The following is a 12785-nucleotide window of genomic DNA, read 5'->3' on the forward strand; positions in this document are numbered from 1 at the left end:
TCACCAAAATTACAGTGCACGCAGCAATTTACGACATCACCTCTTATGGTATTGCACCTGAAAATTCGTGCAAAGGGGTGGTCAACGGAATAGGCCATGAAATCACACCAGACGACTTCCTGACAGAAGTTGAAGTACCGGGCTACGAGGTCCTTACGTGCAGACGTCTCGGCAACTCCGGAGCAATGGTGCTCACATTTTGTGGCAAGCGAGTCCCTTTCTTCGTGAACGCGTACGGACAGGCTCTCCGCTGCTACCTCTACAAACGGACTATTCCCCACTGTACAAAGTGCAACAAAACTGGACGCCGTGAGGATGTGTGCCCACAGCCTCCTGACACACCGAAATGTCGAGTGTGCGGGGATTCACTATCACCCAACAACCACGAGTGCCGCCCTTCTTGCATGCTTTGTGGTGGCGACCACCCGACGGCTGCCAAACCATGCCCAAATCGGTTTTTGCCACCTGTCAACCGACGCAAACCACCCCGGTCAGCTACTCCCACCAAGAAGGCCCAGTCACCATCTCCCAGCCCCAGACAGCAGAGCAGTGCGTCCGGGAGTGCAGCCAGGCGAAGGAGCCATTCCAGGGATAAGTCGGGGCCCAAGCGAGGAAACTCGTCATCGCGGAGTGGTTTCGCTGGCCAGCCGGGATCTCAAGGCTGGCACACGGACGGGACAACGCATCATCATGGCCAGCAAAGCGGTTCCCACAAGAAAGCACAAACGGTAAGCTGGGCAGGGCAGTTCCCTCCTCTCCCTCCCTCTCCACACCAGTCCCACTCCCTCACACAAATATCAACGCAGGAAAGAACACCACAACCAACGCCACCTAGACTACCACAACCCATGTCAGTAGACACTCAGCTTCATCCTGACATGTCGTCAACTACGGCACGATCCGACTATTGCACACGAGAGGCGTTGAACGAAATGGCTACTTCTTTAAGGAACGAATTCGCAACTATGATGCAGGTAAATGCAGAAAATGAAGGATAGCATTATGGCTGAACTAACAGCTCCACTCCAACAATTGATCCAGCAGGCCCTGCAACCTGCTGTCCAGCAGATTGTAACAGATGTTAAACAGCAGATATCGGCTGCACTTGGCCAACTTGATATTTCGCCATCTGCACCAAAACGCACCACGTCTCCAACACGTGAAACACAGCGACCGCATCCTTACATACGCCCCTCCCGTTTCCTATCACCGTCCCGAAAAACCGTCCCAACAGCCGCAGCTGCTGCAGTCCCGCTTCCCACCACCCTCCACCAAGATTTAGCGCAGTCGAAATGCCTCCGTGTACTACCGAGGCCCCGCTATTGCATGATCATGGCGAGAAACCGTAGGTCAACGCGTGACACCCCTCAACTCCTACGTGTGTGGCAGTGGAATTGCAGGGGGTATCGTAGAAAACGCGGAGCTCTAATGCAATTCATTGCGACGCAGCAGATTACTCCCGATGTCATAGCGTTACAAGAAGTACAATGTACCCCTACGCTTCCGGGCTACACCACATACACGGACGTAACGAACAATACACCACATCGCACAGCTACATTAGTTTCTAAGCATGTCACTGTCATAGAACACACCCTTCAAAGCACCTCCATCTCACACGTACTCCTCGAATTAGTCCCGTGCTCTCGTTCCAGTAGCAGCCTGTACGTGCTTAACGTTTACAGTGCACCTAACGCCAGGAACGATGACTTCGGTCATCTATTCGCACAAATCTGCAAGTTGGGTAAACACATAGTTATTGTAGGAGATTTCAATGCCCCCCATGCGGCTTGGGGCTACGCAACAGAAACGCCTAAAGGCCGACGACTCGCACAGGTTCTCGCGATTCATCGCATGACCCTGCTGACAGAACCTTATCAACCCACTCGCCTAGGTAATAGTGTGAGCAGGGACACATGCCCCGACCTCACGATAGTCAAGGGCGTTAGTCACCATTCCTGGTGCAACCTCATGGTGAATCTAGGCAGTGATCACCATATACTAACTACAGAGCTCCAAATAGCAGCCACGCGTGCCCCAGAGCGCATCATAAAACTAACGAATTGGGATGCATTTAGGCGTAATCATACAACTACCCATCAGGACTCTCCTTCCCTAGAGGCTTGTATATTACAACTTCACTCCGATTTTCAAAGAGCTACCAAACTCATCGCTGCGACGACAGAAACGCCGGATGTGGACCGGCATCTGCTACATCTCTGGGATGCCCGCAGAGGCTTGACACGGTGGTGGCGGCGACAGAAACATAACCGAAAACTTAGTCTCCGAATCGCCAAACTAGCTACTGAGGCACAGGACTATGCGAACATCCTCACTAGCAACAATTGGCATAACTTCTGTGATCGACTCAACGGCTCACTAAGTACACCTCGAACGTGGCGTATACTCCGTGCTCTTTTAAAGCCCACGCAGACAAAATCACACACTGCTAACGCAATCCGCACCATTCTCCACAAATCAGGGCTTGACGATAACACTCTGCACCTTAAACGACGATAACACCTTAAAGTAACACTATGTATCCACGGGCCCCCGTCCCGCCTACCGTGATTATCCACACGTACACGATACGCCTCTAGATGAGGACATTACAGAAGCAGAGGTTAGGGCAGCTTTGCAAAGCATTAAACGCAACACAGCACCCGGTACAGACGGGATTACGTACACACTTCTGCGTAATTTAGATGACCAGTCCATCGAATATTTAACCGCTTTTTACAACGAACATTGGAAAAACGGCACGCTACCACAGGAGTGGCGACACGCAGAAATCATACTTATTCCAAAGCCTGGCAAGCCGCTATCCCTCCAGAATCTTCGCCCTATATCCTTAACTTCATGTGTAGCTAAACTCTTTAAACGCGTTGTTCTCTCTCGACTACAACGATTTCTCGAAGACAATCACTTTTTTCCTGATACACTATTCGGCTACCTTCCTGGTATCTCTACACAGGACGTAGTATTACAGCTTAAGGAGGACGTGTTGGATAGCCCCACTTCAAACCAGGTCCGAGCTATTCTGGCCCTGGATCTGAAGGGTGCTTTTGACAACGTCTCCCACGACCTTATTCTTGACAATCTCGCTTCATCTCAGTGTGGCTCACGTATCTACAATTACGTCAGGTCCTTTCTTTCTGACCGCACGACCACTATTGGGATTGGAGACCTCCGTTCGGACGTCATTCGTCTCGCAGGCAGAGGAACACCACAGGGCTCGGTTCTCTCGCCCACTTTGTTCAACGTGGCTATGGCTAAACTCCCTTCCCTATTACAACAGGTTCCCAACATCCAGCATGCCATCTATGCAGATGACATTACAATTTGGGCGACCAAAGTATCAGACGGAACCATTCAGGACGCCCTACAGGAAGCTGCGTCTGTGGTGCAAGACTATGCTGCTGCCGGCAGCCTTACGTGCTCAGTGGATACGTTGGAGTTGTTATTGGTATACAAGCGGCGCCGCAAAACCGCTGATTCTCCTGACATTTCGCTGTTTCTTGATGGCCATCCTATCCCTCTGGTACCACGAATTCGCATTTTAGGCCTCTACCTTCAGTCCGACGGCAAGGCCTCATACACTACACACCTTCTGGCTCAGCAGATAACTCAAATTACACACATGATCCAAGGCATCACCAATCGCAGGAGAGGCCTCTGTGAGAAGGATGTCCTCCGCTTAGTACAAGCACTTATAGTTAGTCGACTCACCTATCATCTTCCCTTTCACAATCTCACTCTAGCTCAAATAAAAAAGATGGACATCCTTCTACGGACAGCTGTGAAGGCGGCTATCGGCTTGCCTCCACACGCATCTACACAACGCCTCCTTCAATTAGGAGTCCACAACACCATAACCGAACTCATCGAGGCCCAGCACAACAGTCAGCTCCAACGGCTCAGGCAGACCCGTCAGGGCTGCGCCATCCTGTCTCGTCTTGGCTACCCGATTCCTCAAAAACCCGCACAAGTACCGCGACATAAACTTGCTTCTACTGTCCGCGCACTCATCAAAGTGCCTCCGATTCCACGCAATATGAGTCCCTCCCGCCACGCCGGTCGTCGACGGGCCCGAGTTCAGGCTATGACACGCGTCTTTGGTGATGGTACATCAGACTTACAAGTACTTTACACTGATGCAGCACGCTACCCAGAGGAGACAGCCATGTGTTTAGCCGTGACAGATGACACAGACGCCCTTGTGGCGTCTGCCACACTTCGCACTACAGACAGTGGTCTGGCAGAGGAGGGAGCTCTCGCTCTGGCAATTGTTCACGCTACGACACTGTCACATGACTCCCCTGTCACTATTGTAACAGATTCACAAGCTGCTTGCCGTGCTTTCGCTCAAGGACTTGTGGCTGCACATACACACAATATCCTCTCTTCTGTCTCACCGTCCGCATTACGTCCTGTGCGTATCATCTGGACTCCTGAACACGCCTCTCTCCATGGTAATGAACGCGTTCATGCGGTTGCCCGAGAGCTGACCGGCTGGGCTCCATTGGAAGAGCTGTCCAATCCAGACGACGCATCGACAGAACCACTAAACTACAACGCTACGCTAGAGTACTACCGACAGAGCCGTTATACATATCCTCCCCCTCATCCTTCACTTAACAGAGCAGATGCTGTCGCTTGGCGTCAACTACAGACCAATTAATTTCCTTGCCTTTATATGCTAAATCACTTTTATCCGACTCTCTACCCCTCCTACTGCCCCTTCTGTGGATGCGTACCGACGGTGTACCACTCCACGTGGGAATGCTCTGCCCCACAGGGCGTGCCTCCCATTCCCAATCCCCCCCCCCCCCTTCCTCTTGGGAGTCTGCACTGCTCAGCTTACGCCGGCAGGAACAGCAGCAGCTGGTCCAGCGGGCTCGCTGGGTCGCGCAAGGCAATGGAGCCCTGGACTGAGGGCCCCACCCAAAGAAGGCTCAGTGTGCATTTGTTATTAATAAATGTTTATTCTCTCTCTCTCCCTAATGAAGCAACTATGCAGCCTGCGAAACTATATGCGACGCAAGAAGGTCGGTCTTCTCCAGACGCCAAAGAAAGATAAGCAAAGCGATCGAGTGTATACTATATACGTTAAATTTTCTACAAGGATAGGGGCTCATGTCTCCAGTTTTGATGTTTGTTACTTATCCGTTGATATAAAAAAATGGCAGGAACTGGGGGAAGAAGTCCGTAGGAATTAAACATTCTTAAGCTTTACATTTATACGGTAAAAGGTACCAATACACCTATTGCCTAAACCCTTCCCCTCTCCACCTTTTTTTTTTCAAAAGGTACATCAGTAAACCAACATCATGATCATTACCCCTTCGTCCACGGGAGTGCTTCCACCTTTTTGAGTACCATGAGATTTTTTAGCGCTAGGACAACTGAGAACGCTTATGAATTAATGTAGAAATGCGAAAAACATCAAGTTGGCTGTGAAAAATAGGTGAAAATTTGTTCTAGACGATTGGGATTCCTGTTAAATGCTAAACACTTTTGGCTAATTGTCAAATGCCAAATATTTGTAACTACCTTGCTAGCACGAAAACAAATACTGGCAACATTTGCATTGATTGACCCGCCTGTGAAAAAAATTACGGCATATTCACGGGGTGAATGATGATGAATGGGCGAAGCTCCGGAGGGATTTATCGGTAAACTGTGAATCTTCCGTGTAATTCGCCCAGTCGATCATCATGTAAAGACGTGAGAAACGCTGTGTGTGTATATACACAAATCAACTTTTATTTGTTCTTAGACGATGGATGGCTTGCGATGTCCCTTGCCTCGCGCGCTCGCACATCGGAATTCTGTCTGCGAGCGCGCGCTGCTGCCGCCTTGCGCTCTCTCCGCTGTGCAGCCTTATCCATCCGGCGACTCCGAGCGCGCGCCAACAGCGAACGGATTTTATTACAACGCTCCCCCTAGCGTACGTCGCCGCACTAAATCGAACGATTTCCTTCAACCAATGACACGCGCCATATGTGGCATCATTCCTATTTTATAAGATCTCGCGTCTTTCATCAACTACAAGTACCGCTTTCTAGTTTATAACATCTTGCATCTTTTCATCATCAGCTACAAGTACCACCATCTAGTAAACACTACAAAAACTAAACGAGAGGTGGCTACATACAGGAGACGGTACCGCCATCTAGTGAACACTGCAAGAACTAAAGTAGAGGTGGCTAGATACATATTGTGAGAAGAGAAGAGCCTGCACCACTACTGTATCGCAGGTGGTGGCTAGATACAGGGGATGGTAGCGCCATCTAGTAAACACTGCAAGAACTAAACTAGAGGTGGCTACATACAGGCTACAGGGGACGCACAGCCCACGCCCTAAGGAGCTTCGCCCCTAAAAGTCCCTCCACATCTACAGCTCCGAGATACTGGTGACTGACGAGTCGCGCGTTGACGAGTCTTCGGAGCACCCAGGAGGGAAAGGGCGTGGCGGGCATGTGAGCGTATCTGCATACTCGAAATTTTTCTCCATATATTCAAGCACGCACATCTTATATACACTACATAACGTTAGCAGTGTACCGGTGCTGTTGCAGCAGTACCACCTGGCAAACATTTCCTTACGGTATCCAAGAGCGTCTTTCACTCAATGTAATATTCGAAACTTCTATTACGAGTTTCTTGAAATTACTCGTAGCATACCGACGGAGCAACAACTACAGCATCTTAAGCAACCTGGGTCGCTTCAGGATTTTAAACCCTACAAAACAACAAACCCAAACAGCGTACGTGTCATTATATTGATATGCAGGGTGTTTCAAGAAATGTGTTTAATATTGTTAAAAAATTACTGAAAGGAGACCTCTACGTAGTATACCTGCACATAAAGTGTAGGAACCATAAGTATGGCAGTAATTGTAGAAATTAAACAATTCAACTGTTTATCAGTGGTAATAGCTGGTCGAGTCAAATAAGCGTACCGAAGTTTTGCTACTTCAAAATTTTGGAAAGCCGGCCACTGGTGGTCACCGCAGAGCAATGAAATTTGGCTAATTTAGCTGGCGAAACCAATACCGACGCACCAAACAACGCATCTCACGTTCCCTTCTACTACGTCCTCAATGGAAAATTCATTGTTTTAACTTATTTACTTACTGTCGTAATAAATTTTGTACACATTTGAAGATACCATCTGCCGAAGGTATGTTCAAATCCATCAGATATCATCTGCCGATACCATCTCAAGATACCACCTTGAAACACCCTGTATATGAGACCCGGGCATAATACGGGTCAGGCTCAGGCCCGACCCGAGCTTGGCAGGGCCCGATCCAACAAGGCCCTACCAGGCCCTGCGCCCGTGGCCCGGGCCTGTGCACTCCTCTCGATCCCATTTCTTGTTCATTGTTTACACATTCGCGCAGAGGCCGTATTTTTATATGAGTGCAAGTGTACGTGACGATAGCCGATGTCTAAAAAATTCACTGACGATCATTCAGATGTGTTCATGGCGTTGTTGCGGCCCTGAAAAACAATGAATAAAAACATGCGCCAGCTTTTTTTTTGTAGCATGCTAGTTTTTCATATTATCTAGTGATAAACAACTGAAAGTGGCCGACGGCCAATGGTTGGTAAACAAGTAGGCAGGGCTCGGCAATCGTTGTTTACGGCCAGCCAATGGTCCTACAAAGTGGGGCCCTGAGTGGCAGCTAGTATCGCTGGTTATTAATTGCCCGCAGACGATGAGCCAACGGTCGGCAAGCGATAGGGAGATTGTCTGCACCCAATGCTCGGGCGACTAAGCGTGGTCCGTTGTTGGGCCACACTTTGCTACCTACCACGTTGGTAGTTACTATAGGCTAGTTATAAGCCGACATTGCATGGTAATCTGTGAGCGCATTTTTTTTTTCGTGAGCCGCATTTCTCGGTCAGCGAAAATTTCTTGTTTGGGTGTTCAGCGTTGGCTACCACTAGAATTCACACGATTATTTAACCCACCTGTGCACCACTTGGCTAGAGTGGCTAGACTTCTAGCCACCCTAACTTGGCTTCTACAAGGTCGGCCTACGATGGGTCTTGTGTCAATTGGCAGCCAGAGGTCGGCCCGTGTGAAGCCATTAAACAAAATCACCCTCAGCCCAACCTTGTTGACCAAGCTTGGGCCATGACCGTGCATGTTGGGCCAGCATTGAGCCGATCTGGTTTTTTTCAGGGGGTATGGAGATCGGATGATACGAATATTTTTGGTCATCCCGCGAGACTCGTATCAGTGAGGTTTCTCAGTACTTTGAGGTCATTGAGCTAATCGCGGTTATCACTGCGAGCTTACTTCCACAATTTTCTTCTAAGTAAAGTATATTAGTGACAGAGGCACTTAAAAAACTTTATCCTATTCAGTTTTCTTAATAAGCTATATGCGTTTCTCATCTATTCAAGCTTTCATTTTCCCATGAAATAAATACAATACAATCAACAGATGAGAAATTGTGAATCAAAAATAAATAGAAGCGCCCAAAGGTAAATGCCGCGCACGACACAAAAACACGTACCACGATTTCTACTACGAGGCTCCAAGGCTTTTTCGAATAAAACGAACTTGTAGATTGCGACATTCGATTCAAATTTTCCGGTGTGTGAAAAATAAACCCCATTTTTAGATCAGGATACGGCCAAGCCTGCGAAGTGCTCAATTAGCTACGAAGCCTACATAGCGTATTTGATGGGACTGGTGTAGTTCTAATTAGTTCTGTCTAGCCTAACAAATACAATCTTGCGTACTACAGCTCCTAATTATTGGTGTTTTATTGGTTTTTATAAGCTACAACGTTGACAGCCAAAATTTTGTCACGTGATTATCGGCTGCGTTGACCAAACCGTGCCATATACATGGTTTGTGGCGCTGCCGGCGCTTGTAACTGTCGCAGTTTTGGCGGTTTTGCTTGCGAGCGGTGAGTTGCGGCCAGCAGCAGGCGTCGTCCTCCCATGAGCTGATTCAGTTGGCATCCTACTCTGGGCAGCGATGGGCTACCTCAAGTACATTGAAGTGGAGAACTTCAAGTCGTACCGGGGACTCCAGCTCATCGGACCCCTGAAGCCATTCACGGCGATCATCGGGCCCAATGGATCCGGTAAGGCCTAGTGACGACGCCGTCGCGCGCCGGCGATCGCACGCAGCGCGCGGGCGCTTTCGTTAAATCGGCGCCACGTTAAGTTCACGCATATCCGATCGGTGTCCGCGACAGTTGCTCGCCGTGATCGTCGTTGCTGCCACCAAACTCGTTGAGCGATGCTGTGGTAACGTTTTCTCGTCCCCAAGCAATCTGACCGAAGCTGACAGCGCGTAATTCGATTTCGTAGAGGGGTGCAGTTGTGACAGCTGATTCCTAATATTCACAAAGTATGCAAATTTAATTTAAGACTCAAACTGATTAGCCGTTCCCAGTGGTTGCCATGGGACAAATGGTGTTACTGGAATTGAGCTGAGTCGCACGAGATCGCGATTGGCCTGGATGGCGATCAGATTTGCTCGTGTGCAAGCGCAGTCGATTAATGAAACTGCGTGCATATGCAAAATGAAAAAAACTTTGTGCATATGCATACGGGTTATGAAAGGTTTCCTTACGGTGGCTTTGCAGTGGTTGATTAAACTTACAACTGCATTTAAATCCCATAAATTTGTCAATTCAAACATAGCATTTCTGCCTTTATCACTCTATCATTGTCTCATTGACTATATCATTGTCATGTGACAAGAGTGGTTCATTGTTTGCAGTAAGTGTGTTGTTACAGGATGGGCTGAGTGTGTATGTTTGATCGATATGGATTTGTATTGAAGTAAAGCAAAGTCCCCGCACTTAGCGCAGGTTTGGATCGTTCCAACTTCATGAGTTTTCGTATTTGTGCCTTCTGTAAGGAGCTATTTAACCATAACTGGCATGGAAACCCAATGTGCTTTGTATGGCTTTACATGTAAGTTTACTATCTCTTCATGTTCATTTACTCTTTAATGGAGCTGTTTTCTGTCCTTGTATTAACTGCAGGTTATAATTGCTCCTATGACAGCGTAGATGAAAATATATTTAGTGTGTGGCTTTGTGTTGCACAATGCTTGATATTGTTCTTTTTTTTTTCCTAAATACTTTCTTATGGCTAGGATTGTAAAAAATGAAGCTGCCAAACCAGTAAAAATTTAACATTTTATTGGAACAACATGTGACCAGCTAACAAAAAACCTATAATAGAGCTGGACACAGTCGCTGCTTGTCAAAACAGCACCAACGGATTTAAAGAATCGCTCAACATTTTTTGAGCATGGTAAAAAAATGCTGCTGATTGGTAGTAGAGGGTCTCGACAACACGCAAGCCAAATATTATAGCACAGCATGTGGCCTGGAATTCACAATAAATTATCCAAGTCAGCTAAAACTTGCTTTCTCTTCTCTTGACAAATGACGGAAGATGCACGAAAATCACACCTAGCAAACCCATCTATCAGCCATTGGCTGATTTGAACATGGCGCTCTCGGTCGTTACAGAGATCGCCGCGCCAGGCTGCGACTTGTCCCCGTGTGCACGCGATCACACTGAAAAAGCCGTGCATTCAAGGAAAAAAAGAAAAAAGTGCTCAAGGTCATGAGGCCCACGTGACATATTTCTTTGCCCTTTTCATTGCTCCCTGCTTAGCTTTCAGCGCTTTCGTCTGGACGAGATAAGGGAGAATGCGTTGGCAGCGTACGAGAAATCTTTGTTACTGCGTTCGTACGAGACGGATTCTTAAAATTTTTGCTGCATTGAATTCGTGAAGCAATAAGCTCTTCCAGTGAATTCATTCGATAGTTACTTGAAAAAGTGTTTCAGGACCCCTTTAATTCATTGGCTGTTTTCACGTGTGCCACGGCACATTCCACCTCTGTCACTGTCACGGACGTGCATTGCATAATGTATAGTGAAATCTTTGTTGACACATTTTTTTGTGGTAACCGGAAAATGAAATGTATTAAGAGAAAATCATACTAACCACAGATTGGCTGGAAGCAAAAAGAAAAAATGTATTGTAAAAAATTGTATCAATGAGATTCCACTGTATTTCGCTATCAGTGATGTCCATGCAATTTCATTAGAACTTGTGAGAAAGCTCGAGAAATGTGATAGATAAGCGAAGGCATGGCTGAGACGGGCTTTTAAACGTCTCGCACTTGCATGCAGTGAAATACCTGTGCACTATAACAATACAGAGTATAGATCGCTGTGTTGTGTTCTAGCTAACCTGGCACGGAAAGTAGTCTATCTTACTTTTAACAATTCTTTATTTTCTGTTTGTGGGAAAAAAGATGTTTGGTTTCGAGCTAACCTTACGTTGTGTTCGTCTTGCAGGCAAATCGAATTTCATGGATGCCATCAGCTTCGTGCTGGGGGAAAAGAAGAACTGCCTTCGTGTCAAAAAACTCAGTGTGAGTGCAAAGCTGCCTTGACACAGTACGCTTGCTTCGGACACTGTCACACCTGAGGCCAAATATTTTTTCATTATTACCTTTTTAAAAGAAAGGCCATCATAGAGCACTAAATAAATTTAGGCAAATAAATAAATTTTTTCTTGAGAAGTCTAACACTGTTACTGCTGCAAGTTATTATTGGGAGAGAAAAAAAAAAAGTTCAAAGTTTCGTATTAAATTTTTATGCTGAAACGTTGGCATCGGAGCTTTATTGTGACATAGTCAGTTTCAGCCTATTTTTTTATATTTCAGCCATATAGACTTGATAATATTGCCACACTCCTTTTTTTAAGTTTTGTTATGGCCCCATTGCATGTAGAAAGTGCTGCCTTGCCCAACTGCGCCGATTGACGGAGATAACTCAAGTAATTGTAAAACCTTCTATTGCGATTATGCGTACAACGTGAACATTGCAGATTCTTCTGGAACTTAGGTGGCCGCTTGTAATAATGCTCTAATATTTGATAATACATGTATGAATGCAGACGCGTGTCACTGCATGTTAGATTATCGACTGGCAATGCTCTGTTCGCCAGAAACAGTGCAAGTGTGTATTGCTATAGTCTGAGCTTCAGTTTCCTAGCCACAACTTTGGCCAAATGAAGCGTTTCTTCTTTGAAACAGTGACTGTTGCCTTCGTCAAAGTCACAACCAAGGGACAATATTTCTCAATACTTGCTTTAGTAAAGGTCTGTGGCTCTCGTAGAATGCAACATTTCATAAAACATAAAATCCTAGGCAAGCTCCCCCTCTTGTACGCTGATAACTCAACAAATTTTGGAGAGGGGTCCTTGTTTGGTCTGGATTAAAATTTAATGTGGTGGTTAAAGAGCCTATAAGAAGAAAACATGCACACCCATATAGGGGCGTAGCCATGGGTTGGCACACCGGGTTGGTGAAGGAACCTCACGGTATTGACACCTGCTGTACACTCAAACCTCATAATAACGAAGTTGTATCTTATAATAAAATAAGCTCATTATATCCTAAAATTCGTTATAAAGATATATTTGTAACCATTACTTCATTATGTCTGGGTTTATTATATTGAGGTGTGAGTGTATTTTCTTTTCAATGATTTTCTATCTTCCCAAGTGTGTTTTCAGAGCGGAAAAAAATTATGCTTTTCACATCGTCAACAGGTAACTGATTTACTAATAGGAGAAAAATTGCTTTTTCTTTTAGTGTTCAAGCTAGTTTGCTGAAGGTGATCTGTCACTTTTTAGTCCTTACTTGTTCAACGCATATTCATTCCTTCACGGACAAAAGAAAAAAAATGAAATAACTAGGACAAAAGACTGCTTTTTG

At 46.4% G+C, this 12785-nt stretch overlaps 1 protein-coding gene across 2 annotated transcripts in view; it reads left to right on the forward strand.

The window, feature by feature from the left end:
- The first annotated feature begins 8883 nt into the window (after positions 1–8883).
- The window catches only part of SMC1 (structural maintenance of chromosomes 1), a 103059-nt gene continuing 99157 nt past the window's right edge, over positions 8884–12785 (forward strand). For both annotated transcript variants that reach the window (XM_075896066.1, XM_037424988.2), the window contains exons 1-2: positions 8884–9113; positions 11359–11435. In XM_075896066.1, the coding sequence (XP_075752181.1) occupies positions 9005–9113; positions 11359–11435 (186 nt within the window). In that variant the 5' untranslated portion in view covers positions 8884–9004. The remainder of the gene's footprint in view (positions 9114–11358; positions 11436–12785) is intronic.

The sequence above is a fragment of the Rhipicephalus microplus genome, chromosome 5 (genome assembly GCF_043290135.1).
Source record: "Rhipicephalus microplus isolate Deutch F79 chromosome 5, USDA_Rmic, whole genome shotgun sequence".
Taxonomy (NCBI): Eukaryota; Metazoa; Arthropoda; class Arachnida; order Ixodida; family Ixodidae; genus Rhipicephalus; species Rhipicephalus microplus.